The sequence below is a fragment of the Alosa sapidissima genome, chromosome 19 (genome assembly GCF_018492685.1).
Source record: "Alosa sapidissima isolate fAloSap1 chromosome 19, fAloSap1.pri, whole genome shotgun sequence".
Lineage (NCBI taxonomy): Eukaryota > Metazoa > Chordata > Actinopteri > Clupeiformes > Clupeidae > Alosa > Alosa sapidissima.
This window is the reverse complement of record NC_055975.1, coordinates 11,216,631-11,242,342: the sequence shown is the minus strand read 5'-3', so window position 1 is coordinate 11,242,342 and position 25,712 is coordinate 11,216,631. Positions and strand designations below refer to the sequence as shown.

Here is a 25,712-nt window from a genome sequence, read left to right as displayed (position 1 = left end):
GTCGCCGGGTACGATACACTGAACTTGCAAGCGGGATATTCTTCCTACAGGCAGTAGGGGCGGGCGAGAGAGTCTTCATTCGCCCTGTAATGAGTCATTTAACCATATACCGACTTACGAAGATGAGTAATTAACACGAAAACGTTGCCTGGTGTCCCTTTAAAATGCAGCATAGGCTATGCGTGTTGTTTAATAGCTTTCAAACGGTAGAGCCTGTAGATTTAAAAACATAGCCAGAGGATGTATTGCTTTAATATAGGCTTACATTTTAAGGCTTATTCTCAAAATTCAGATTGCGTTAGGGGGACGGGATTATTAGCCAATTTCAATCGGACAATTTGACCGGAGAGATTTAATTTTGTCGGACATTTCATTTTTTTTCCGGCCAATGTCCGGTAATTACCGGACAGTGGAAACCCTGGTCTCGACCTCACCTATCGTGCAGTAACCACATATTCTCTGTTCTTTTGGTTGCCATGATTTTCTGAGTCTTCCTTTTTCGATTTCTAATTTGTGGTCACTTAGTCTGTATTTGGTTGGGTCAGTTTCTGTTTTCTATCTCTGACAGTAGAATATATTCTGCCATTTTATATTTTCGGTTTAGGGCCAGATAACATTCTAATCTACTTTGATTTTTAGTTTCTTTTTTCCAGTGTTATAATTAGGTTTCTCTACATTGCTTGATAATCTGGTTTACTCTGAAAAACATTGGAAAACATTGTTGTTGTGAGACTGGTCAGAGTTATTTTGGGGTGGGGCAATTAGTCTTTGCAACAACTGATGTAGAGGACTTTTTTCTGGGCTCAGCTCTTGGGTTTGGAGGGCGTCTTGTGGGCTGGATTTAAGGTGATTCAAAAAATTGAGTGCTCTTTTGTTGATGTTACTGATTAGTGGGTATCTACCTAATTCTGCTCTACATGCATTTGTTGGCGTTTTTCTCTGTACATGAGAAGTTTTTTTCCCCCTTCTCTCTCTCTCTCTCGTTTCCTGCTGCTGAATCATGTCAACAGAGAGACAGAGAGATGGCAAATGATTGATGTTCTCATGTGACTAGATTGCACCGACGTCAACAACAACAACTCATTTTAGGGGGGAAATCCAGGGCAACTTAAAACATATCACGGTCGGCCATCATCATCCTCCTTAAGGGTCTGTATCCACTCTGCGTAGCGTAATTACTAGGATATTAGCAGGGCTATGAGGAGGGGCCGCTAGGAGTGAGACTGAGGGTCAGCCATATCATGGCTGTTTTTAAACTCATGCCCCCGGAGTTCCCCTGACTCTCCGCTGCTGCATGTGTGACGTATTTTATCTTATTGTTCTAGGCTATAGATAGCCCATATGTCAGTATATTATTGTATTATTATTGTATATTAAATGTATTTGTATGTATGGAATTATATGGGTATTTAATACATGTCAGGTAGATTTCCTTTATGTCCGGTATTCTTGGTATATTGTCGGTATTCTAACATATTAATGAACATTTTGTCCAGTCTGATGCATACCTGTATGAGCACAAAACACAAACACACACACAAACACACACACACACACACACCTGGTGGTTGGAGTCCACCACTACATAAGAGTTTCTTGAGCTGCAGTCCACAGGCGGTGTTTCCTCTCTAACAAAGTCTGCCATCTCTATACCCCCTCCAGGGTCCCTGTGAACACAGAGAAACACTTACAGTTAACAGGGCTCAGGGTTACCTAGCAACAACACATTGATAGAATAGGAGGCATGTTCCACCCCCCACCCAATGGAACAGTGATTTCAGTGCAGAGCATTCATCATGGCACTCTTCTGACAAATGGATCCAGGGCGCTCCATTGCAAATGTAATTCATGAGAATAAGCAGAGTGGATCGGTTCATATCAGCATCAAGAGCACCTTCTTCACATGGAAACAGAACAGAACTGGGAGAGCACAACATGTTTCAGTACCGGGGATTCCATTCAACTTTAATGTGCATTTGGACCATTCAAATAAAAAATAATATATAATATAAAACTTCACAACCTGCTCATTTATTATGAAACAACAGAGAAACACACAAGTGATTTAGGAATATAAAACTGAGTTAGATGGACTTCATGGTGTTAGGCCAGCATGTACAGAAATACACAATTCTATGCACAAACAGACACACATACACTTCACACACACAATCACTGCATCGCTGGAAAACATCACCACACACAAACACCCTATGCGCACACACAAACAACACAACTATGTAACCCAAATAATCCCCCAAACACACACTCAGACACCTAAGCCCAAATGTGTGGCAGTACTGGCTATGTGAGAGTATTGGGAGGAGGCGCTAGGTTGACGGCCGGGTTGTAACTGGCGCCGTCTTGACGCTTATGCCCAAACGTGACGGCTGCTGCTCCAGACACGTACCCGCCCAACAGTAGCAGCCTTCACATTTCTCACTTTTCTAAACTGTAAGTAAATAGTTTGTTCATCATTAGTAAAGTATTGCTCATACATTATTTCTCATCAGTTAAGCATTTGTATACACAGTTATAAATGGTTTGTCCATAGTAAATAAGCCTATATCTAATATCTAATCTAATTTATTAACACATTTTAGTTATAGGCTTATTTACTAAATAATGTATGAGCTTATTTACGAAATAATCTATGAGCAATACTTTACTAATGATGAACTAACCATTTACTAATAGTTTACAAATGCTTAATAAATTATGAACTGTGTGTACTTATTATAAAGTGTTACCCTTTCCTCTTACCCCTCTCTGCTTTTCTCTTGCCCTTTGCACTCTTTTCTTAAACTTACTCTGCCCATGTCAAAGGGAAACACTAGCTAAACATTTGCACAGGCAAAAGGAAAGACAACCAAGATGCCCCTTGTTCTGTATCAGTGCAGTTGGTTGTGGCCCTGCTGAAATGTCTTTGATGGGAGTTCTTTTTGCCTGGTGCTGCGAGCTCTGGACAAGAGAGACCCTTAGGTCAGTTCTCAATGCCCTATGATGCTCACTGAGGCACAGCAGAAAGAGTGTGTGTGTGTGTGTGTGAGTGAGAGAGCGAGAGCAGAGAGACAGTGTGTATGAGAGAGTGTATGTGGGAGAGAGGGAGAGAGAGAGAGAGAGAGAGTGTGTGTGGTATGGGAGTGTGTGTGTGTGTACCCATCTCCCTCACTAAACCCTGCCAGAAGACACACTGTGCTGCCTGCAGAGGCCGTCTGGGTTTAGCAAGCACGGCCCAGCACAGTTACAGGAGCCATTAGACCACACACACACATACACACACACACAGGAGCCATTAGACTTTATAGACCAGACGAGCCATTCATACGGTTTCATCATCATGGGAACCAGCCACATAATCTCTCTCTCTCGGTCACAAGTGTGCATGCGGTAATGGTTATCGTCAACATTTTTATCGCGGTTTACCATTATACCGGTAATCATTACATCCCTACTTGGGTGGCTCACTGTCATACAGTACGTGTGTGGCTTTAGCCTCTCTCAGTCCTCTGTGTTTCCCTTAATATCATTGTGTTCAAGGAGACCTGCTTTTACAATAACAAGCTGACACGGCTAACAGGGCCAACTGAGATGATCAAATCATCTCCTTAGTGAGATGAAAGATGCTGCTTCAAAGGAACAGGCTTAAGAAAATTGTCCACAAAGCTTCTCCGCCCCTTCCATTGAGAGAAAGACTGGAAAAGACAACTAAATGAATAAACTTCAATAAGGCTCCTCAAGGCTGCACACCCAGAATGACATTCAAAGAAACCTCGAAGATCCCTTCATCAGAAGAACTGTTTTGGTGCATTCCCTTAGGGCACAAGGGCAGAGAGCAACACAGCTCTACTGTCTGGAGAGTACACAACATGTAGTAGCAGTAGCACAGCACAGCTGATTGCTTTTTATCGTTCTTAAAATCATTTTTTTTCCCCCCCACTGGTACACTGATTTCTTTTTATTGTTTTTCAAATCATTTTTTTGGCATCATCATTGGCACAAGCTGAGCAGAGGTGCAGTCTGGCTGTGACACGTCAACCAATCACAACATGCACTTGAATTCCATACATTAGGGTCTACTTTCTTGAGGGTGTGTCTAGGCAAGGAATACAAGTTTCTAAACGTAACGAGGCTTCTTCCCCAAAATACAACAAGGCTAATTCAAGAAGCTTCACAAAGCAGTCTTAGCCAATAGGTTTCCTCAGTATTATGATATGTTGGCAGCCTAGCCTACATCAGGTCCATCGAGTGCTGTAACTCACCCAGGGCCATTGCTGTCCTCCTGGCGAGTGGCGCCGCCCTGCTGATGGCTGTCGGGCCCGTGCGTCCGGCCTTGGGCCCCTCGAGCACGCCGCTCCACCACCTCGCCCTCGTCCAGCGCGTGATGCAGCCGGTAGTTGACCGTCTTCAGCAACAGGAACATGCCGGCAATCACCCCACAGTAGATGCCCACGATGACCATGGTGGGCGGCAGGGCCTGAGAATGAGAGGAGGGCACGCATGCACACACACACACACACGCACACACAGACAGACACAAACATGTGTGTGAAATTTGACAAGGAAAAAGCTTTCTGTGAAGTGTCTATCTTGCGTTACACATACATAAGTAACATAAGTGAAACATCCAAGCCAGAGGTGGATGTATAAAATATACAGCTTGCCATTTGAATTAACACATTGGCTACATTGAATGTGAGCACCTGGATGTCAACACTTTTTTTGAAGACAAAAGTGGCAGAGGCAGCAGGTGTGATCCTTAAGAGTAAGGTCCACCTGGGATTCCTAATTGCCACCTCTTTATGGCTGACCTGTGTGTGGCGCTTAAGTGAGCACTGTGTGGTAGTAGGCTAAACACTCAGCACTGGAGCTGTTGCTTCTCAGCCCTGTTTACATCAGAGTCTGGTACCAGTCTAGCTTATAAACCAAACACATTCCAGCACTGCGCAACAAGCAGCTGCGTCTGAGGAAAGATCCAGTTGTGGCTAGAGAGACGCACTCGGTTATTGGACCATCTTCCTGTCTCCTTAGAGGTCAGAAGATTTAGGTCACTGATCACATCGCAAACATATCCGTCACCTCACCAATAAAAAAAAGCATTAACCAAAAAAATCCCAGCCCTGCTTTTGGAACAGCGGGAAAACAGCCATCAGTGCCACTTTTGTGGTGGTGGTGGTGGGGGGGGGGGCAACCTCTACATGACTAAAGCTCCAGGAAATGACATCACCTACATGGCAGACCTAATGGGTGGATACTGCTGAGCTGGAGTTATGACTAAAAGGCTTCAAAACAACAAAGTGAACAGAGTGAGCAAATGACTGAGAAGAATGGTGCCGAACCCAAACTAGACTTTACATTTGACTTCCTAGCTACGGCTGCCCACACTTCCTCTCCTCTCCTAGCTCTGTGTCCTCCCTGTCTGCAGAGCCCCTTATGGAAGCCAGCTGGTGTGTGCACTTATTTAGAGATGGTTTATTACAGTCTCTATATAAAGACATCACTAGCTTTATATAGCCTAGATTTGACCACAGACAGTCCCACCCCCCCCCCCCAAAAAAAAACACACACAGACACACAAATAAACACGCAAAGTAACACACACTCACACACACACTTCCGCACATCCCCCTACCTCGAAAGTGCAGAGTTGCAGGACTCCTGAGGAGAGATTTTAGCTTACTGCAGTCATTTAGCCAAGCTGTACAGCTCACGGAATCTATTGCAAACAGACAACACTCTACCCCTAAACACCCTTCCAGCCACTGTCAACAACTGACACGAGTTGACATTTTGACACTCCCTGCACTGTTGAAAGCCCAAATGACTTCAGATACTGTAGATCTCCTTTTTCTCCTCCTGACATTGCAGAGCCCCCAATGTGCTTTGGAGCATTAACTGATGAGTCAAAAGGTTCAGCTTAAATGCCACGATTATTTTACTGCTATTAAGGATTAACAAAATCGACCAATGTATTTTTATACAACAGCGGTGAAAGTGGTATTTGCCATAGCACTGGCCTTTGTACAATATTTCAGATCAGTGTGGAGGACTAACGTTTATTACACTAAGGTTGAAGTGGCAACACGGGATGATTATGTACTTCATTGGTTAGAGACACACTGATCGCACTGTATCGACATACCCACAAAGCAGACAGTTGGGCCGGGCCCATCTGGGCAACATCACTTGCTCTATCTAGGGAGAAAAGCGCACTATTTCCTGTCCGGACAGTCACCTTTGCGTGTCAGAAAGTAATGCTGCTATTCGGACCGCACCACCGACTGCCTCTGTTAAACACTGTGGCGACGGCGATGGGTGTTTGTCGAGAGATTATGTGCCGGGTGACAGAACTGTGCAGTCACCTCGGCCCCCTAATCTGCCCGAAAACACCACTGCACGCAATCGAACCGGGTATCACCGTGTCGTGTAGCATTATTGTGTCACCTCTGCCCCTAATCTCCGGACTGACAGGCGCACACGATTTCTCCTCTACAGATATGTGACCTAGTGAGCCAAACATCCCAGTATCCTCGTCACGAGAGAAAAAAAATCTGTCTAGCCAAGTCAGTGCTGCATCGAAATAGTTACTTAAATTATCAGCACACAGAACTGTGAACCATGGTGCCAGTCAAGGGTTATCCACTAGTGTTTACAGTTATTCTGGTGACAGTCAGCTGGTCAGCTATCAGCTGTCATTTATAGTTCATCACAATGCAAACAGACGCAGTTGTGTTTTATGCGGTCCTGTGAAATAGACCGCAACTGAACATTTCTGACATTCAGTCCAGTTCGCAAACCTTAGACCTGTCAATCGTGTTTGGTCGAAAGTGTTTTTTTGTCTCTTAACTTTAACGTTGCCAAACGTTATTCATTCAAGATAAAGAAATGCTGACCACTGTCATTACCGACTCTGTATCGTTACGGTAAAGAAGAGCGACAAAGTCAAAGAAATCGCTGTCCTATTTTAAGCATGTCCACTGTAAACAGACTAGAGAGTTAACGTAGAATACCACATAGCTAACTGGCCTTAGATGTTTTAAGCCCTCGAGGTTTCAAGTGATGAACTTTAGCGATATATCCAGCTAACTGGCTACAATGCTACCCATCTTTGACATGACCAGCTGACATTTTTTAATGAACTGGATAATAGAAGACACCTGACAACAACAACAGAACGAGGTTAAAAAATGTGTCAACACACAAGACTGGTCGAAGCGATTTTTTTAAACCTGAATGAAAGTGATTTCATGCCAGATAATCCACCGTTCTTAAACCATTAATCTGAAATCAAACAAAGGAGTACATAGCCTGCTAGCTAGCTGCAATTCAGTGAGCTGCGATAACGGTAATATTTGCTACGAGCTAACGTTAGCTACGCGTACGGGAACACAATACAAATTAATAGGCACAACAACAAAAAATAGTAACATTAGAAAGCGAAATCACACTTACCATGTAGAGCGTAAAGGGGAAACACAGTAAGAATAGCCATATGTACAGATGTAAGGCATTGACAAATGTATTTTGATGGGGGTCGTAATACCACCCACCAGTAATTGAAGCCCAGACCCCCTGTCTCAATATTTGTAGTGTTTGAGATCCCATGTTTATCCTCCTCGAGTCCTTAAAGAAACTGTTACATTAAAGGGCAACATGAATCCAGGCGGTCCAGAAACATGGCACACAGCGATGTGTTTTCAGACACTGGCCTGAAAATCCCCGCTGCAGCCATCTTCTCCGTTACCCGCTAGCTTGGAACCTACATAGGGTCCTCCAAGAAGAAGCCTTCTATCCCACCACGCCCTGCGCGAGGCTTCCAAACTCCAACCTGAAAGCCTACGCTGAGGGAAAGAGGGAGGCTGGATTGTAGGTTTTGAACATAAATATATGGCGCCACCGTGTGGGGGTAAATTAAACTGAGACAAAAAAACAACATCTGGGAGAAATAATGAAAATATGCGATTTTCGGTGGGTCATATGAATGCGCATTAGTATAATTATCCGATGTGTTCGCTCAGTTCGGATTAAACAGTGTACAACGCTTCAGATCTAATTTCAAGCAATAACAGTACAATGAAGCAAATAATCCTATCCTTTAACCTACCTCGGTGTGGACTTTAACGTAAAGTCCATAGACCGAATACCTACCAAATATGAGATCAACATTCTGAAATATACAGTAGGCTAGCCCCAGTTCTGTGTCGATCATAGCAAACCTGTCTAAACTGTATAGATAGGATTTTCTACTGTTTACTCTGAACCCCTAATGTTGTCCATGGTTTGTAGATTTACTGTGGGTAAAGTATAAAATATCCTATCTATACAGTTTAGACAGGTTTGCTGTGATCAACACAGAACAGGGGCTACTGTAAAAGAAACACTCAACTGCATTTACAATATTGCCCTCAAATGTCCACAATCTAAACAGGTATATCAATAACTTTGTTAATGGAAAAAGATACCATATAACCAAGTGGTCAAGAATGCAAACACATGTTAAATAAATAAATAATCTCACCACTTTTCACTAGTGTCTAAAGAATGTTTTGATAAAAATCTGGCCTTCAGTGTCCTTTAAAAAAATAGTCAAACATTTCTTCCAGTAGATGGCGTCACACGTCTACTTTGCTCAAACCATTCATGCATGAATTTGAAAGGGAAAAAGCATGTACATTTCTTCTATTTCATCTATTTATTCACATATATCAAAAGGTTGTCAAACACCGACAAAAAATACAAAACAAAACAAAACCATTCATTAATTTACAAAGTTGAATGAAGAAACTCTTGACACAAAAAAGATGTAATTTTCATGAACCTTAAATTGTCCAATTGATTGCGTATAGAGCCATTAGACCAAGAAAACCATGACCAAGTTTATTCCCTGTACTATATACCTGCATGTGTTTTTACAAAAAATGTCATAATATAAAAGGTAGACAAACAAAGCCTTGACATTATAAATATTTCAAAATCTGAAATGCTGTCAGGCATTCCTGAGGTGCAGTAATCCCTTTCCAAACTCAGTCCTTAGGAACTCCATCCTCATTATCTCAGAGTCCAGTGTGTGTGTGTGTGTGTGTGTGTGTGTGTGTGTGAGAGATCATTGCAACCTGGCTCGTTTCTCAGGGGGTGGCTTGCTTGGGGGGGCAGGTGCTGGAGTCTTGCTGGCCGTCTCTCTCTCCTCTTGTTTTACCGTTTCAGCAGGCAAATCAGATTCTTTCTTTACCTCCACTGAGAAAAGAGAAGGGGAGGGAGAAGAGGAAAAGAGATAGATAGAGAGAGAGTTAAAATAAATGTAGACAGAAAATGGCTTGTAAAAAGGGTATGCCAGACAGAAATCAATTGTGAGGTCATAGTTGCTAAAACAAAACACAGAGTCCCTGATTTAAAAAAAAATTACTTTATAATGCCCATTCACAAATCATTATAGAACAAATAATGGAGTTGTTCTACTCTCTAAACCCCATACTACCCTTTTCATTATAGAGCCAGATGATCTAAAAGGGTTATTCATCCTTCACAGCGTGACTCCTAGTAAGGCCAGTGATGTACAAGGATAAACACAAGGCAAAGAATCTCATCTTACCCGGGACAGGCTTTTCTCCCGGTTTGGGCTGCAAACAACGGAAAGGAAGAGATGAGGAAAGGCAAACATTTGATGAAAAGCTAGTGATCCACCTCCCATATGGTCATACATGACTAAATGATCAGATGATGACCAACACACACACTGCATATAGGAAATGCTGCTCTGCACCAGTCAAAGAGCGTGAAGGTTCTTCTAAAACTTAGTCAGACACCACCAACCATGAACAAATGATATCCAGTGACAATGAAGACTACGTAGTATCAACAGGTATATAAGAAGTAACTGTTACAATAACTATGCCAGTGCTCCACAGGTTAAATTCTCAATATGTAAATACTCGCTAAGAACCTTTAGATAAAGTGTCTGCTAAAATATAGTTCCATACATGTTATAAAAGCATGTATACAATATATGTAATGAATATGTCTGTCTTCAGACCTGGTAGTATGTAGGGGGGAATTTGTTCCGAAGGTCTAGCAGTAAAGCATCAACTCGCTGCCTCTGGAAGAATGAACTGGGCTCCTCCTTCTTCTTTGACTTGGGTTTGGATTTCTCTGTAAATGATGAAGGCCAAGTAAATGCACTTTGTGCAGTCAAACATTTAGTATTTCTTAGATTAGCACACCAGCATGCAAGAACAAGTTATCTATAATGAGCACAAAGATGAAGCCAGGAAAAGTGGTCTAACCTTTCTCCTCCTGGTCTTTGAAGTTCCACCAGTAGCCCTTTGATGGGTGGTAGCGACAGTAAGACATGGCTTCATCAAATGCTGACTGTATGCCGTGTACAGCTGATAGCTACAAAGACAAGAAGAGGGAGACAAGATGGGGACAGACAATCAGACAAAAAGAAAACATCATCTCCAAATATCTTACCTATTCACACAGAATTTGATGCATAGAGTTGGGAATTAACAAGTTGATACACAGTCATAAACAATAACAAAAATGTGGTTCCAAATGGCAGACAATGGCAACAAAACACACAAAAAAACACACAGACACCTTCACTCACCACTCTGGAGCTGATGACTGATCCTAAGTCTGGTGCTTGGTAGACCACACCAGCTATGATGTAGTAATCCGCCAAGGGGATAACTAGAGACATAATCAGATGTTCACCATTTTTGACTGACAACTTTTACAACTGACAATTTTTTTTTTACTGAGTAGCATTTAATGCAGCAGCTGAAGATGTTTTGAGGTGTAATGACTGGAGATTGGAAATTTGTCAGTGATGCTTACCTTGGGTTGGCGACTGTCGCTGCTGCTTGCGGATGATGTACAAGATTGGCTCCTGTACGTGTAGTAGGATATACTCAACTCCCACCATCTGACTACCAAACAGAACAGAAGAAATTAAAATCTGACAACTATCAGAGGACTAATACCATAATACATTAACTGAGGAGAAATCAACCAGGTGTATTAATTACTCCTGTAAACATGTTGCGCAATAGTGTTCAGAGACTTACTTTAAGTGGTCCAGGGTGAGCCGCTGCATTTTCACAACTTCATTGTTGCAAGTTCGGTCGTAGAATGGGTTGCTTCTTTCGGAAAAATAGTCCAGGACATTACCGGGGTTGAGAATGGGTACCCACCCACTATCAACCCATGATATTCCCAAGAGGTTATCTGCTAAAAATGTATACAATAATACAGTGTTAGGAAAATTGCCCATCACGAATAGTCGTATTCCTTGCAAATTCAGGTTCAAGTTATAGGCTAACTATTTGCACACCGTGTTAAAATATAATCAATCTAGTGGTATGCATACTGTGAAGATATGGACAAACTGATGTTTAGCTATTTCCTTTGGGAAATAACGTAGCACTATCTGTTGGCTAACGTTAGCAAGTAAATTAACAAGCTTCAGCTCTGGATTTTGACTGCAGTCCTCAAAAGTAAGGCAACATATGTATGAAGATTTCTATGGCATTTCCGCACAACCTATATTTTATGAAAATACATTGTGTACAGCCGTTTGTCCAAAAACCTAACAAAATTACTATTTTTTACCTCTTAAGTCCACCGACGCCATCTTGGATGTGATAGCGGCGCACAATGATGATGTAAAAAGGTGACGTTCCTACAAAGGCGACAACCAAGGAAGCTAATGTAAGTGACCCCATGTTAGCAGCACATGAGAAATCAAACGGGTCGTTATTCATTTTATTTTGTGCACTGTTTGTCTACCTTTGATGTAAGCAAACATTGACCCGAACGTGTTGAAGGTTAGATTACGCAGTGAAATATGTTTGGGCTAGTTAAAAGGAACACCTGTCATATGATAGGCATGTGGAGTAGACTAGCGGCATGCACGGTGCAGAATTTATCTCAAACAGCCAGCAGAAATACAGTTATTGTCGAAAGATGGTGGCAAGTTCCACTGTCTAAAGAAGGTAGCCCACCTCGACTTAATCCACGACGTCACCGTGTATACCGACTTGTCGAGGACACCAAACATGGTTCTAAAGAGAAGATGGAGCTCCTTCTTACACAGACAGTGCCTAAGCTTGGAGGCCGGGGTGATACCGTGTTTGTGGCAAAGTCGTTGGGCCGAAACAAGCTTTTACCTCAGGGCCTGGCAGTGTACCCCTCACCAGAAAACCTGGAAATGTTTACCGAAGAGAAAAGGCAACTGCGGGAGGGAAAGCCAGAGGACCGGATTCAGACTCGCACTGGACAAAAGACTTTGGAGTTCTTGAGGAATGCAAAGCTCGAAGTCCCTATTAACACATCCATGGACTACCATATATCCAAGGAGATTGTCTGCAGGTATTTCCAGACAGAACTTGGGGTTGTAGTACCAACGCATGCCCTTACGCTTCCAGATGAGCCAATCACCACTGTGGGGGAGACTTGGTGCGAAGTGACTATTAATGGGGTCGACACCGTCCGCATTACTTTATCAGTTAAATCTCATGAGGATTATAAACCCAGACAGCTGAGGAGACGAGGACAAGAACCGAGTCCTGATACAAAAGCGGAAGGGTCTTCACCTTCTAATGAAGACCAGAATACACAATTATAGGCATAACATTACCAGAAAATGGTCATATGGACAGTTTCTCAAAAAAAAAAATGGTGACATGAAGATCCATAACATCTTTCATTTTGGGCCTATAAATGTATTCTATGCTGACAGGGGTGATCTCATGAGTGAGCATTATGCATCTGGCCTAACAGCTTGTTTTGTCAAGAAATGCATCAGTTTCACACTCAGCATCTTTATAGGTAGAGCTGAAAGATGCTATAGGGAGGATACATGGCAGAAACGACAATGGGACCATCTTTCTTCCTTAACCATTGCCTAATGAGGATTTATGTGCTATTAAAATATGTTGTCAATGATTTTCTGTGTCATTTGTGTCAAGCACACACTATTTCCTGCAGAAGACTAATCTATCTAGTGTCAAAGAGGCAAAGTTTATAACTTAATTCTGTAAAATCAGAATACCTCACTGGCACTGATCGACTTGCATTGTGTTCTATACGGCTTATTACAAGACACGGTCCAGTGTACAGCGTTTTACAGGACACAATCTGGTACAGTTCTGTGTGCATTTATCAAGACAGTCCAGTTCAGTGTTCTAGACACATTTCTGGTGTTATATATCTGCATAGGTGTTAAACAAATGCTACATAAAAATACATAAGTACGTAGGCCTACATATAAAATGGTTAGTTTTTTCACATTATGTTGCTAATTCTTGATCATATTTGAAAGTTGAAACACATCTACAGTACACCAAAACAACACAAGTAGGCCTAACTACACTTCAGGAGGCACAGTTGAGTTTGTGTTGATGTGTTGACCTGTTCAGTTGGTCTTGAGGGCCAAACAACATGCCAGAACTTGATCTAATAAAGCATTTGCAAGGTCATTTAAAAAAAAATGTTTCAAAAGCTTTCTTCATAGGATCTGACTTGCAGCAAAACAAAAAGTCAACATCTTCTTTTGTTGACATTGATGTCGGTATGTATGTGAATATGTTAAGCTATATATCATTTACTACACTGTACAACATTTTTGGGCATAATCTAAACTAGTGGTTCCCAATCATAACCAACGCGCCGTTACGCAAAGTGAGATGGATCATGGAATTTTGAGGAGCCCAATGTGTTTTTATACAGTCTCATAAAATAGTTGTTATAAAACAGCCTAATGGGCTACAGCTCTATTATGCAGCTCAGTCAACATCATGTGAACATGTTGCTGCATGTGGTCTCAGCTCATGGACACTGTAGAAACAAAATGGGCATAAGAATGAACACCCCCATTATAGCCTATTTATAACACTGTGTGAGACTATTCAATCAGCAACAATAAGCCTTGGTATTTTAAGTTTGACCATTGACAGTTAAAGAGTTTGATCTTTGGTGTACTTTAGCCCCAAAAAGCTTGAGAATCTCTCATCTCAACAAACCATTATTATTCAGTTGTTCTGATGAGACCATATACATGTAATTAAAGCAGATTAAATTATTACATATCAAGGATACATCAGGTATTTGCAATGATTTTTGGGTGGCTTTATTTTTGGTTTGACTCTTAGTCATTTTCTCCATTCACACACACGCACACACATGCACATGCACACACACACACATGCACACACACACGCACACACACAAACATGCCACGTCTATTTTGAGTCAAAGGTTACAGGCCATGGTCATTATCCAACATGGGCTTACACCCACAGGGGAAAAGTTGCATTCGAGCTGCAGTCTCTTTCCTCCTCTCTACACACGAGAGAGAGAGAGAGAGAGAATGTGTTAATAAAAGCACCTGTGTGTCTTTTAGCGCCACAAGTTGGATTTGAGATACTGAGGATGTACAGAGAAAGCGCTAATACCGAGTTTTTCTATGCGCAGAAAGCGAACACTGAGCTTTGCCATATTGCGGGGAAGCTGTCACTTCATTACGCAAACAAAAGTTAAGGTTGCTTTTGACATAGTGCAATGAAGAATACCTTTGCTCTGAATACTGATTCAGCTGTCTCTAAAAGTTTTCTCTAATTGACGCATTTAACTGCGATTTGGATTACGCCTGCTTTTAACACAGGTGCAAGTTTTTCACTGCAAAACAGAACAGGTTTTTCATACATATGGCGGAATACCTAATCAATTGCTGTTAGCACTTGTCCTCCCCTGTGTTTGCCCTATACTGCCACTTTCCTTTGACTCTCCTATTAATGCATGACACGGAAAAGCGCAAATAGCCATTTTCAGCTCCCGCGATAGGCAGTCTGCACTTTTTCCTCAGTGTGGCTGTTTGTACATACCTCGCCATGTTTTTACCTGCATGTTGCAAATAAAATACGTCTAAGGTGGGCGCAAAAACGTTAGTACATCTGGCCCTGAGTGTTACTTTAGATTTGTGTTATTAGCTTGCCACACTGAAAACATTTGATGAATAGTGCACTCTCTCCTTCACAGTTCTCCTTTACGAGCAGCAAAATCTAATTGCCAGCTTAATGAGGTTGTGTAACTCAGATGCCACAGCAGATTGCTTTCACACAAATTATAATAGCCTAAGTTCTGTGTTAAATGGCCGGTGCCTGTGAATCACTGCAACTGAAATGGTTTGTATGATTCTTTGATAAGTATGATTTGTTGAATATTTCATTTCAGCGTAATGCTTAAAACATTTGTGAATCGTGGCTATGATGCTGCTTATTTCCTCATGGGTAACTATTTTTTGAGCTATATAAGTACGACTTTCTACCAGCTAATCATGTGGTGTGTGTGTGTGTGTGTGTGTGTGTGTGTGAGAGAGAGAGAGCGAGAGAGAGAATTTAGACACACCCTATCACCACAAACAGCTGCATTACTGCTCAGTTGCCTACACTGATTGCTAGGAAAGCATGCATGTCCAAATGCCTCAACATTTCTTCCCCTATTTGACATCAACATCATATATTCTCATATTGCTGCATCAGAAAAGGGATGGTCAGCAACTGGAATATTGTATGAGATGTTCAAAACTCATCAGTTTTGTGATAAAACTTTGTTGTAGTAGGCATAATGTAAAACATGTTTGCGTTGTTTTATTATTAATTTATTACAAAACTATTTTGAACTATGAAACAGCGTTTAAAGCTTCCCAGATGCTCCATTTAATCTAGCCTATTGCCTCACTCCCATATATTATAATGATGATTAAGATAAAGGTTAGGCCTAGAATAAAGTGTCTTACTCCTACTTAGAATTTGATTGAGATACCAGGTAGATATATGCTTTTTTCCATATTTGCCTACTTTAAATCAATATTTTGAGAGGCGAGAGCGCGCAGCGTGCTGAACGCATTTGTTTGGCTTCATCTGCTAAGACTACATTCCACGCTGACGGTTCGCAGCTCGAGCGCCGCATCGGGACACGTCTGGTCCTGTACGTGAGGATTCATTTACTGTCAACGGTAGAAGGAGAGGGTCGTGAGAGCTACTCAGGAGCGTGATTCATCCGTTAATAGGGCTTTTATTGATTCTAGACGGTAAAGCATCACACATATTTTACCCATGACAATCATGACTGTATTGCGTCTACCACAATCACGCGTCGTCAGAGAAACCTTCGTTGTTACAGCACTTTACTTAATCGAGATGTAGGCGCGCGGAGATGGTGCGAGCTCACAGACCCAGCTGCAACATTAGAGGCGGGCACATGTTTATCCTACATTTAGTCGAATTCATCGTTTGCGTTTGACTGTATGAACTAGCTCCGTATTATTTTTCACTGAAATATTTCTTCTTTGGGGGAAAGACATCATGAGTTTGGACCAGGGTGGGTATGATGCGGTTTGCCGCGCGGACAACGGAGCAGGAGGAGTCCTTAGCAGCGGCAATATCAGCGTTCCTCAGCGGCAGCCCATTCACAGGGACGTTCGCTACTACCAACAGCACTCGCGTCACCATGGAACCTCCATGGAGAAACAACCGCCGCGCAACGATCCGGCGGATCTGGTGAGACGTGCGCTTGACTTCAAGACTCAAGCCACGCAATGCTACAAAGATAAGAAATACCGGGAAGCTATCGGGAAGTACCACCGCGCTTTGCTAGAGATGAAAGGCTTGTGTCGAGTTCTCGGGGATCCTGACACTGGCTCTAAGTCACCCTCCTCCGTGCTGTCCACGATAAGCAAGGCGTCTTTGACGGAGGAGCAGAAAGGGGCCGTGGAAAACGCGGAACTTGAGTGTTACAACAGTTTAGCGGGTAAATATGTGTCCTTAAACTTCACTTTACATTGGCTCTCATAAGCAAAATATAAGCATCGTAAGCAATGTCATAAACGTATGGTCAATGTATAATGCATGCAAAGTCATGAGGGGCTTGAAGTAGTGTCTGTCCATTCCCGCTTACATCATCGCTCTGCTCGTCATCATCGTTTCCCAGACGCACTGGCTCACATCAGACTAAAACACATAACAAGCGCTGCTGCTGGTGTTCATGTCCCCAGTTGGATTCATCGCAGATAAATCGAATCAGATTTTTACGCACGTGCGCAAAAATGAGTTAAAACATTAATGACAAAACAAGGAAAGGGGAAAAAACGGTGGATGAGTAGGCTACTGATCTGTGAGAAGTCTGGGTTTAGGGTGTGTGATATGGTGTTGTTGCGAAATTCCCTTTTGAATTCTCAGTGTTTTCCTCTGTACCTTTGCGTCAGCCTGTCTCCTGCAGATGGAGTTGGTGAACTATGAGCGGGTGAAGGAGTACTGTTTGAAGGTGCTTCGAAAAGAGGGGGAGAACTTTAAAGCCCTTTATCGCTCTGGAGTTGCCTACTATCACCTGGGCGACTTCAACAAGGCGCTGTATTACCTGAAGGAATCGCACAAACAAGAACCTTCAGGTGAGTGCAGTGCAGTTCTCAGAAAATCGACCGGTACCTTCCACAAACAGCCTTCAGATAAATTCTTCAGGGCTCCTTTAAAAACAAATTCATATTCCTTGGGTCTTGAACTTGGACCTCAAATACCCCAAAGCTTTTACTACACATAGCCTGGCCATGCCTTAGATTGAGTAAAAGCACACAGGGACAACTGAAAATTGGCCTTCCACCAAAAGTCCAAATCAATTCTGTTATCTGCAAAAGCATTCACATTCACAGTGTTTATTCCATTTAAACATTATGACCTTTATGTGCAGACAAGTGGTTACATAACTTCACTCTACAACCCTATACAGTTGAGTTCAGATCTCGCGGTTCTCCACAGACATTATTTTTTTCTAGAAAATAACAACACATTTTAAAGAGACAGTTTAATGAGCAAATAGCAAACAAGTAAAACTAGCGTTTTTGATTTCACACTGATTTGCTTGAGGTAGGTTTCTTAGACTTTCACTTTTATTAATAAATGGTCATTTCATAGTATGATTTTTTCCTAAGGCATCACATTATTTACAAAATGGTTGCCTATGAATAATTATTTTTCACAGATCTTAGATATAGGACTATTGCTGTTACTCTACTAGCGTTGTGACGACAAGTTTAACAAACTTTTCCTGTATTATTCTTTATAAAATAGCATGCACATAAACACTATAGGGTCATACAGGGACATCCAAAGAGCCGATTACATTCCCAGAGTGCACTTTGATTTTCTCTCCACATGCTGCCATAACAAAGATAGCGTACAGGATGAATGAAATGGAAACTATGGGCAAGCCTCGTAATAAGATTTGGGTATGTGGGGGAGCCCCAGTGCAGTGGTGTTGGCGTCTCTAATAACATACATTACCAGTGCCAATGAGGACCCACGCTCAGTCCAGTCAGAGGTCATTTCTCTACCCCACTCCCCATCGCTCTCCCACCTGTTTCCTGTGTACTCTCGACTGTCCTGTCAATAAAGGCAAAAAAACCCCCAGAAAGATTAGGGTATTGACTGCATGCTCACTGTATGTTTCCTCTGTGTCAGCGATTTGAGAGTGGTTCAAACAAAGGTGTTGGCATCAGAGATGTTGTGTTTCCTGTGCTGATTTGGGGTCAGACCACACAGCTATTCAAGATTGTTTTATAGATTGTCTCTTTTAAGCTATGGATCTTTGATTAAGGCCAAAGTAGAGCTAAAAGTGATTACGTGTAGATGTCAGAACATGAGAAACCTAGAGATTTACACTGTACACATATTGATGGGAGGCCCAAAAACTTGTTTTGATCAGGCCTTTCATTTTTCCACTAGCAATGTACAGTATTCTTTTGAGTTAGATTTCTTTGAGTAACCCAATCACTATCACTTCCTGGCTTTGCAATTCAGACACCAACGTGATTCGCTACATCCAGCTGACGGAGATGAAGATACGACGCAGTACCCCGAAAGAAAAGAAGGAGGACTCGTAAAAGAAGAAGAAATCAACAGAAACAACAACAACAACGACAACAACAAAAAAACGACAGGGGCCTCACCTGTAATGCTGCCATCCCTACACTGTGTTCTGTCCCTCTCAAACACATGTATCACTGCCCTTAGCTTTCACAGCTGACCGCCCTATCCTGCATGCATTCCTGCATACATCTCCATCTGAACAGAGAGCGAAGCTGCAACAGAGCACGAGCCCTGCTAACACAGGCAGATCTCACGTTCTGATTTTTAGGAGGCATTGCTAGGTTCTTAACAATGGCCGATTCGAAACTAGCGAGCTAATTAACAAAGGTGTTGCCTCTGCCTCCTACTGGGCTTCAGGGGAGGTCAGTGAATTGTGAACTGGGCAGCAATCGGTCAGAACAGGAAATGCATATGTTTCCTATTATTTCCACTTCACTCTCTTCTGTCTCTCCTGCCTGCAGGCTGTCATGTTTGTTTTGGATATGTGAACAACACCTATTCTTACCCTATAACACATACACACCCACATGACCATAACCGCCCCCATAATAGGCAAAAAGAGCAAGCATTACTGTATCCGTGTTGTATCAATCTATGGCCTATATGTTAATTGTTTGTTTTTTATGGTTGAGCAGCGCCGCCATGCCAGCTTTGCCCCCTCCTGTTAATGTCACAACAATGAGTGTGCAAAGCATGACTAAGCTCATCAGTCTGGAAGAGCATGAGTTATCACTGCCAGTTCATATGGTGCAACTCGGACTGGTACCAGTCGAAAAAGCGTGCCAGCACAAAAGGTGCGCTAAGGCCAACACTGTAGTTACTCGTCATAGAGGGCTTGAGGACATGCACTAACATTGTCAATGTGTGAGAGCATGAATGAAACGTTGAATGAGTGGATAGATGGATGGATGGATATGCCTGACATTCCACAACTAAAGGTGTTGTGTGTTGATAATAACACTGTTGTGTGTTAATAATAACACTGTGCTTCACAAGGTCCACAGAGTTTACTAGAGAGGGAGCACAACTATGAAAATGTCTAACTGAATCTGTAGAGCCAATGTGTTGTAGTGATGAAGGAGAACTTACGCCCTCTGTGTTTACAATAGCCTAGGTTGTAATCTAATGCTTTTGCTGTACACTGAATTTGACTGTTTTATCTGTTTTGTCCTAACAGCAAGCTTTACACTTGTGTCACTCATTCGAAAGGAATTCAGTTGAAATGTATATTTGCCATATAGCTGGATGTACAAAATACACTCAAGTGTCAGAGCATACAGTCTCTTGGAAGTTTCACTATGATGCTTTTTAAAAAAAAAAAGTTTGGTATGTCCAGATATTTTTGGATTAGGGTGGTCTAACCAGGTGACCACCAGTGGTGGTCCACATGTGTTTCTACCCTTCAAACATGCCGCCTGTCTGTTATGGGCAGCCTGTCCTGGTCTGCCCCTGCATCACCGATCCTCTAAGGCCACTTATACTTATGAGCTTTGCTTCATGCCTCTGCAAGAGTCTGCTAGGGTCCAAGCGACGGTGATGAATGTTGTCATCAGAAGGTGGACAGGATGCATGGCTCTGTGCGGACATCTGTCCAGCATCCTCCAATTTGTCTTTGTCACCTTCTGAGCCCACGGTTCCACATGACAGCAGCTTGTTATGGCTTTATGGCTTTAGCTGCCATCGCCTGCGCTGGCCCTGTGCCGGCTCACACCCATGCCATAGTCAGCCTCGGTCAGGGGTGGTGCAGGGGCAGCGTGATGGGAGTCTCAAGTATAATCAATCACTGTGTTATTTACGTACATCCCTCAACGTGCAGCCGCAGCAGCAGCAGGGAGCACTGGGGGCTTTAGTCTGTGATAACGCTACCGTACAGAAGCATGTCGTTATGGTACTACTACACTTTGCCGCAGTGCTTTGCCACAAATCGCTGGTGGTGAAGGAAGGCCAGATTCACTAGATCCACCTTCCTGGTAATAGTTGTGTGTTTTATTGTGAGCAGTACTGCCTTTGAGTCCATAGGCTATTTGGAGCATTCCCCCAGACCTCGCACAAACCCTAACAGCCTGTTTAAGGAAGGATAAGGCATTATTCTCTCAGCAGAAAGCAGAAGACTGAAAAACAGATGGAAATACTAGGTGGAGGTTGGTGTGTTATGAAGACTGATGGCATATGGGGGACCCTCCATCATTAAACCCTATGGTGCACATAGTGTAGTAAATACAGGGTTCCTACGCAGTATGGAAAACCTGGAAAAGTATGGAATTTGATTTGAATAATTTCCAGGTCTAGATAAGTATGGAAAAAAGAAACATGGGTATGGAGAAATATTTATGTTTCCAGACTATTGCATCTACAGTACTAATCACTTCACTCAGGTCATCATGAACCATTCCTACTGTTGTGTAGCTTAACTGTCAGTCCACATCATCAAGATACAATTGAACGGGGGTCCTCAGAAAAAAAATCTCTCCCACAAGGGGACCCTGGTAACAAAACCAAATCGAGAACCCCTGTTTTATGCACGTGCCCTATACCATTGTGCACTGGTTTGTTTGCGTAGCTCTGCTTTTTTCAGCTAAAACACTGGTAGACTTTTTTGATAAAAGTTACCAAGACATGGATACTGCATTATCTGATAAACTGTTATTGCAAACAAATAATTTATAACAATATAAATATAATAATATTTAACAAAAAAATAATAAACATTATTATACAGCTATTCACAATGCTAGTAGAACGCTCCATTGACAATATCTAGAATATGGTAAGAAAAATCTACCGAGAAGTTTGAAAATTTGAGTATGGAAAAATGATGGAATTTTGAAATGGAAAATGTGTAGGAACCCTGTAAATAAATATGTTGTCAAGTTCTGCAGTGTTTTATGCGCTACAGAACCTGTTTACTGGATGCGTTATTTTTGGAATGCTTCAACTGGCCTTTCGTTGTGAGTGAGCTCAGCGCCACAACGCATCAGTACACCATCATCAGCCATGACGATCAAGCGTTGTTATCTCCTAGACAGAGGCGTTGTGTGGACTTGTTCTTTTCTATCTCGCTCCTGCCTTGAGGCGTATCAACTTTTTCTCCCAAGGATCTTCGTTCCTTCCTTCCTTCCTCTTGGAAGTGCACGGATGTTTCAGCCGTCTGATCATGCAGCCGATAGTGGTCGTGTGTGTTTGCTAAGCTTGGTTGCACATGCCTACCCACCCCCTTCCCAAATTCCCCCAGGCATTGTTGACGAGCATGTCATCTTAAGAAAGCACCATAAGCAAAAATGTCCTTTTGTTGTGATACGTATGTGTATGTTGAATAAATTAAAAGTGTGCTGATTGTTATCAAAAAGTTGTGGTCATGTCTCATTTTGCACACTTTGTGTGTAGGCCACTGTGGCTTGGGGTTGGAGGGGAACTGATTTTCTGGATTGTTCTTTAAGACCATGTAGCCCCCACCTTAGAGAAATGCAGCATCACTCTCCCTCCAGTAGCTCCAGAGAAGCAGATTGTAGGGGGATCACATTTCATGCTCTTTGTCTCATTAATTGTGTTATACAGCAAAGGGTTATGCGCTTTCTCTCCCCTCCACACACACACACACACACACACACACACACATATATACACACACACAATTGCAGTGTCTCCCATCTGTGTCTTTTATCTTTCTTGGAATGGTCTTACTCACCCTCCATCACACACACACACACACACACACACACACAAGCACAACAGAAATCCAACAGTTCTGTGCCAATGACTTTACTGCAGGATGAATGTTTCTCACTGAACAGATAGCAGAGAGCGTTTAAATAAGTCGGCTTGGGATCCCTCCACCTAGCCCCTATACCCGTCTCTGAATAACAGAATCTCACCATGCACTCAGCATAAACATACTGAGGTCTGCGCTGAGGCATTACCACGGCAACCACAGCTGTGACTAGTGATGGGTGACGTGGCTGTACCACAACAACAAAGAGCCATGGGAAGCAGGCTCAAATTCCCCTAAGATGTCCCTCGACTGTGCTGTGTGTGTGTGTGTTGGTTTGTCAGCTTCTGTCTGTGTGTGTGTCTATGCATGTGTATGTCAGACAGCTTGTGCTGGTTTGAGTGTTATGTTTCCCTGTCTGTGTGTGTGTGCGTGAGAGAGAGTGTGTGTGACAGCCATCTCATCATTAGGCTTGAGTTTCATACCCTGTGGGCCACAGCTGTGGTTTGTTGTTGTCCTCCGTTTTCCATATCGGCCCACATCAACGCCAGAACAGGCCCACATCAACGCCAGAACTAAGGAATGAACATGTGTCTCACATGAACAGATGTGAAATCTCAGGTGAAGACTTAAATCTCCTTATCTGGCAGGAGTTACAGAGAAAAACAATCCTCTTGATTGTTCTCGTTTAACATACTAAATAAGCTCAGTTGTGAGGACATTAACTGACTGTTTGTGTTGGCGTGTAAACATGCTGAGCTGGATCACTATTACTTTTTGAAACAAAGAGCAGGAAACTCTCTCGATAAAAATAGTATACCCTCCTTGGCCTGTTTGTTACCATGGTTACAATGTGCAGCAACAAACCTCGCAGTTTGGTTTCTGTCTGAGCCTCAGACGAGTCTCTGTTGATGAAAGACACAAATGAAGAACTAAGAGAAAAAGAAAACATGAAGCACTCCACATGACCGTAGCTTTGGCTCACGTTACATACTAACTGTTATTTGGACAGGCCTGTTTCCATGACAAAATTACCCTACTGTATCTATGCTATTATACTAAATCATATTGTCTAATATAGATTTAAGAACCTAATAAAGGCTCAAATATACTGTAAGAACAACTTTGTTGCCATTTCAGGGAGGCCTCTGAATGGGGAACAGATTAACATGGGGTTACTCCGAAAAACGCTTCTTTTTCAGTTAGGCTCCTTCAAGATACCTTTACATCATTGCTTGCACATTAACACACAAAAAGGGTTGTAGAGACTTGTTTCATGTATTTTTTACTATGATTTTTACACAGGTCTATGTGCTCCGGTGCAAACACAGGTCCTAATACAGCATGTCAGTCCCACCCACAAACACAGTCCTCCGCCTCACCCCACTGGCCCCTGCATGACCCCCATCACAAGGTCAGATCTCCATCACAAGGTCAAATCAATGAAACCAAAGTCAAATCACTGATCAATCAGTGCACAATCTCTCTAATGTGGCATCAGGCTTGCTTGCTCGCACCCACCCAGATCTCAAAGGTTCACATGATTGAATTCACATTATCTAGATTTGCGTTCATTCGGGAAAGGGAGAAGCAATTTGCGTGATCCTTCAAAGTCCTCCCCGGGAATCACTTAAAAAACCTGTTCATCCATCACGCTGTACAAAAGGAATGGCGTGTCTGTGTTCTGTCCTTGTCTTGCATGTCTCTGGGGGCATGTCCATTTTTTCAGACGAAACCTTCTTCCCAATTAGTCACACAGAGAAACAAAATAATGTTACCTATGTCTGCAGTCCATTACCAATGCAAATAAAGTGTAAACGTCTTTATGTCAGCTTTGAGGCTTTAAAAAAAAATCAGTAAAGGCAAGAATAAAAATAAATATAAAAAAATAAAATTGATAAAAACATAGTGAAAGAATAAATAATGAATTCAATAAATAAATGCATACATACATACATACATACATAAATATGTTCACAAACACTAAAAGTCTGATGCCTCCTGGGCTGTTTGGTCTCCTACTTGTCTGTTGCTACACTGCATGTGTCCTGGGAGCTCACACACATTCTTACACACACAGTTTGTCCAAACGGTCCATCTCCAGCCTGCCTTGTGTAGCAGCGTGTTGGACGTCTTTTCAAGAGTCGTTGGGAGTTTTTTTCCCCTTGTTGTCTGGTGTGCTGTGTGTGAGTGTGCAGGTGTGTGTGTGTGTGTGTGTGTGTGTGTGTGTGTGTGTGTGTTTCAGCCGTTGCGCTGCAGCTGAGCGCTCACGGGGGGGGGCCTGGTGGGAGTGTGTTCTGTCAGACGGAGTGTCTGACAGACGAGCCGGCATTTCAGACAGCCTCCCAACTCTGCCGGGGGCTCCAGGACTTCTCACGTTGGATCTCTGTGTCAGCTAGACACATCTGTTTCCTTACGTTAAGGATCGCTGTATGTGTTGCCATGTGTGTGTGTGTGTGTGTGTGTATGTGTGTGTGTGTGTGTGTCTGTGTGTGTGTGTATGTGTGTGTGTTTGTGTCTGTGTTAGATAGACAGATTGGGAACAGGGCACACAGAGGTGAACTGGAGTGCATTTGACAAAAAGTGAACAAAACAAGGTGTGACGACATTCAGCACAGGGCCACAGCTGGGCCTTCAGAAAACAGAGAATCAAGATGCTTTAACAAAACGGAACTTGTCTTGTTTGTAAAAAAAATCATTACATTCATGATGCTGACAAAGAAATGCACTTTTTTCCTTTCTAGTCTGAGTAAAAAAAAGATGCACAATCATGAAGTAAACATGTAAAGCAAAAGTGACATCACTTTCTCTGCGTGCTGGCAGCCAATCAGGGACAGCCTTTGGGACCACTGAAACGATCCCTAGCAGTGCAGCTGTGCATACAGTGCAGATAGAAACGCAAGCCTTGGCTCACTGAGGCGTGACGTAATACCAGCACTGTGTCAGGACTTGGCATAAATAGCACATAACACTTCATACTTAACCAGACGTGAGGTACAGGATCTGGCATTATTAACACAGCCAAATGCTAAAATAGATCATGCTTTGCGATTTACCGCGCAACTTTGTTACAGGGCGAGGGTGGG

The 25,712-nt window shown here is 42.6% G+C and overlaps 5 protein-coding genes across 9 annotated transcripts in view; 2 read left to right on the top strand and 3 right to left on the bottom strand.

Moving 5' to 3' along the window:
- The window catches only part of pcnx1 (pecanex 1), a 62,285-nt gene extending 54,477 nt beyond the window's left edge, over nt 1-7,808 (bottom strand). For 2 of the 4 annotated variants that reach the window (XM_042073357.1, XM_042073358.1), the window contains exons 1-3: nt 7,453-7,808; nt 4,263-4,477; nt 1,562-1,667 (exon numbers count right to left, since the gene is read on the bottom strand). In XM_042073357.1, the coding sequence (XP_041929291.1) occupies nt 1,562-1,667; nt 4,263-4,477; nt 7,453-7,605 (474 nt within the window). In that variant the 5' untranslated portion in view covers nt 7,606-7,808. The remainder of the gene's footprint in view (nt 1-1,561; nt 1,668-4,262; nt 4,478-7,452) is intronic. The other 2 variants (XM_042073359.1, XM_042073360.1) reach the window with 2 other exon arrangements.
- Nucleotides 7,809-8,669: 861 nt separating this feature from the next.
- On the bottom strand, nt 8,670-11,713 carry med6 (mediator complex subunit 6). 2 transcript variants are annotated; one of them, XM_042073368.1, is made up of 8 exons: nt 11,611-11,713; nt 11,067-11,229; nt 10,837-10,928; nt 10,607-10,689; nt 10,281-10,389; nt 10,031-10,146; nt 9,590-9,617; nt 8,670-9,234 (listed from the first exon to the last, which is right to left on the bottom strand). In XM_042073368.1, exons 1-8 carry the CDS (start codon nt 11,630-11,632, stop codon nt 9,104-9,106), a joined length of 744 nt encoding a protein of 247 aa, XP_041929302.1. In that variant the 5' UTR covers nt 11,633-11,713; the 3' UTR covers nt 8,670-9,103. The 2 variants fall into 2 exon arrangements, with proteins under 2 accessions (XP_041929302.1, XP_041929303.1); XM_042073369.1 differs by having other exon boundaries at nt 11,067-11,226; nt 11,611-11,681.
- Nucleotides 11,714-11,825: 112 nt separating this feature from the next.
- On the top strand, nt 11,826-12,945 carry mrpl9 (mitochondrial ribosomal protein L9). Its single transcript, XM_042073366.1, has one exon. It carries the CDS (start codon nt 11,846-11,848, stop codon nt 12,623-12,625), a length of 780 nt encoding a protein of 259 aa, XP_041929300.1. The 5' UTR covers nt 11,826-11,845; the 3' UTR covers nt 12,626-12,945.
- A 3,011-nt stretch (nt 12,946-15,956) lies between these two features.
- Nucleotides 15,957-19,564, top strand: LOC121693731 (tetratricopeptide repeat protein 9A). The gene is made up of 3 exons (XM_042073370.1): nt 15,957-16,809; nt 17,264-17,446; nt 18,852-19,564. The coding sequence occupies exons 1-3, from the start codon at nt 16,365-16,367 to the stop codon at nt 18,932-18,934; spliced, it is 711 nt and encodes a 236-aa protein (XP_041929304.1). The 5' UTR covers nt 15,957-16,364; the 3' UTR covers nt 18,935-19,564.
- Nucleotides 19,565-23,934: 4,370 nt separating this feature from the next.
- The window catches only part of map3k9 (mitogen-activated protein kinase kinase kinase 9), an 18,424-nt gene continuing 16,646 nt past the window's right edge, over nt 23,935-25,712 (bottom strand). Inside the window, exon 11 of the mRNA XM_042073361.1 lies at nt 23,935-25,712. This exon is cut by the window's right edge and continues 1,363 nt beyond it. The gene's annotated coding sequence lies outside the window, so the exon portion shown is untranslated.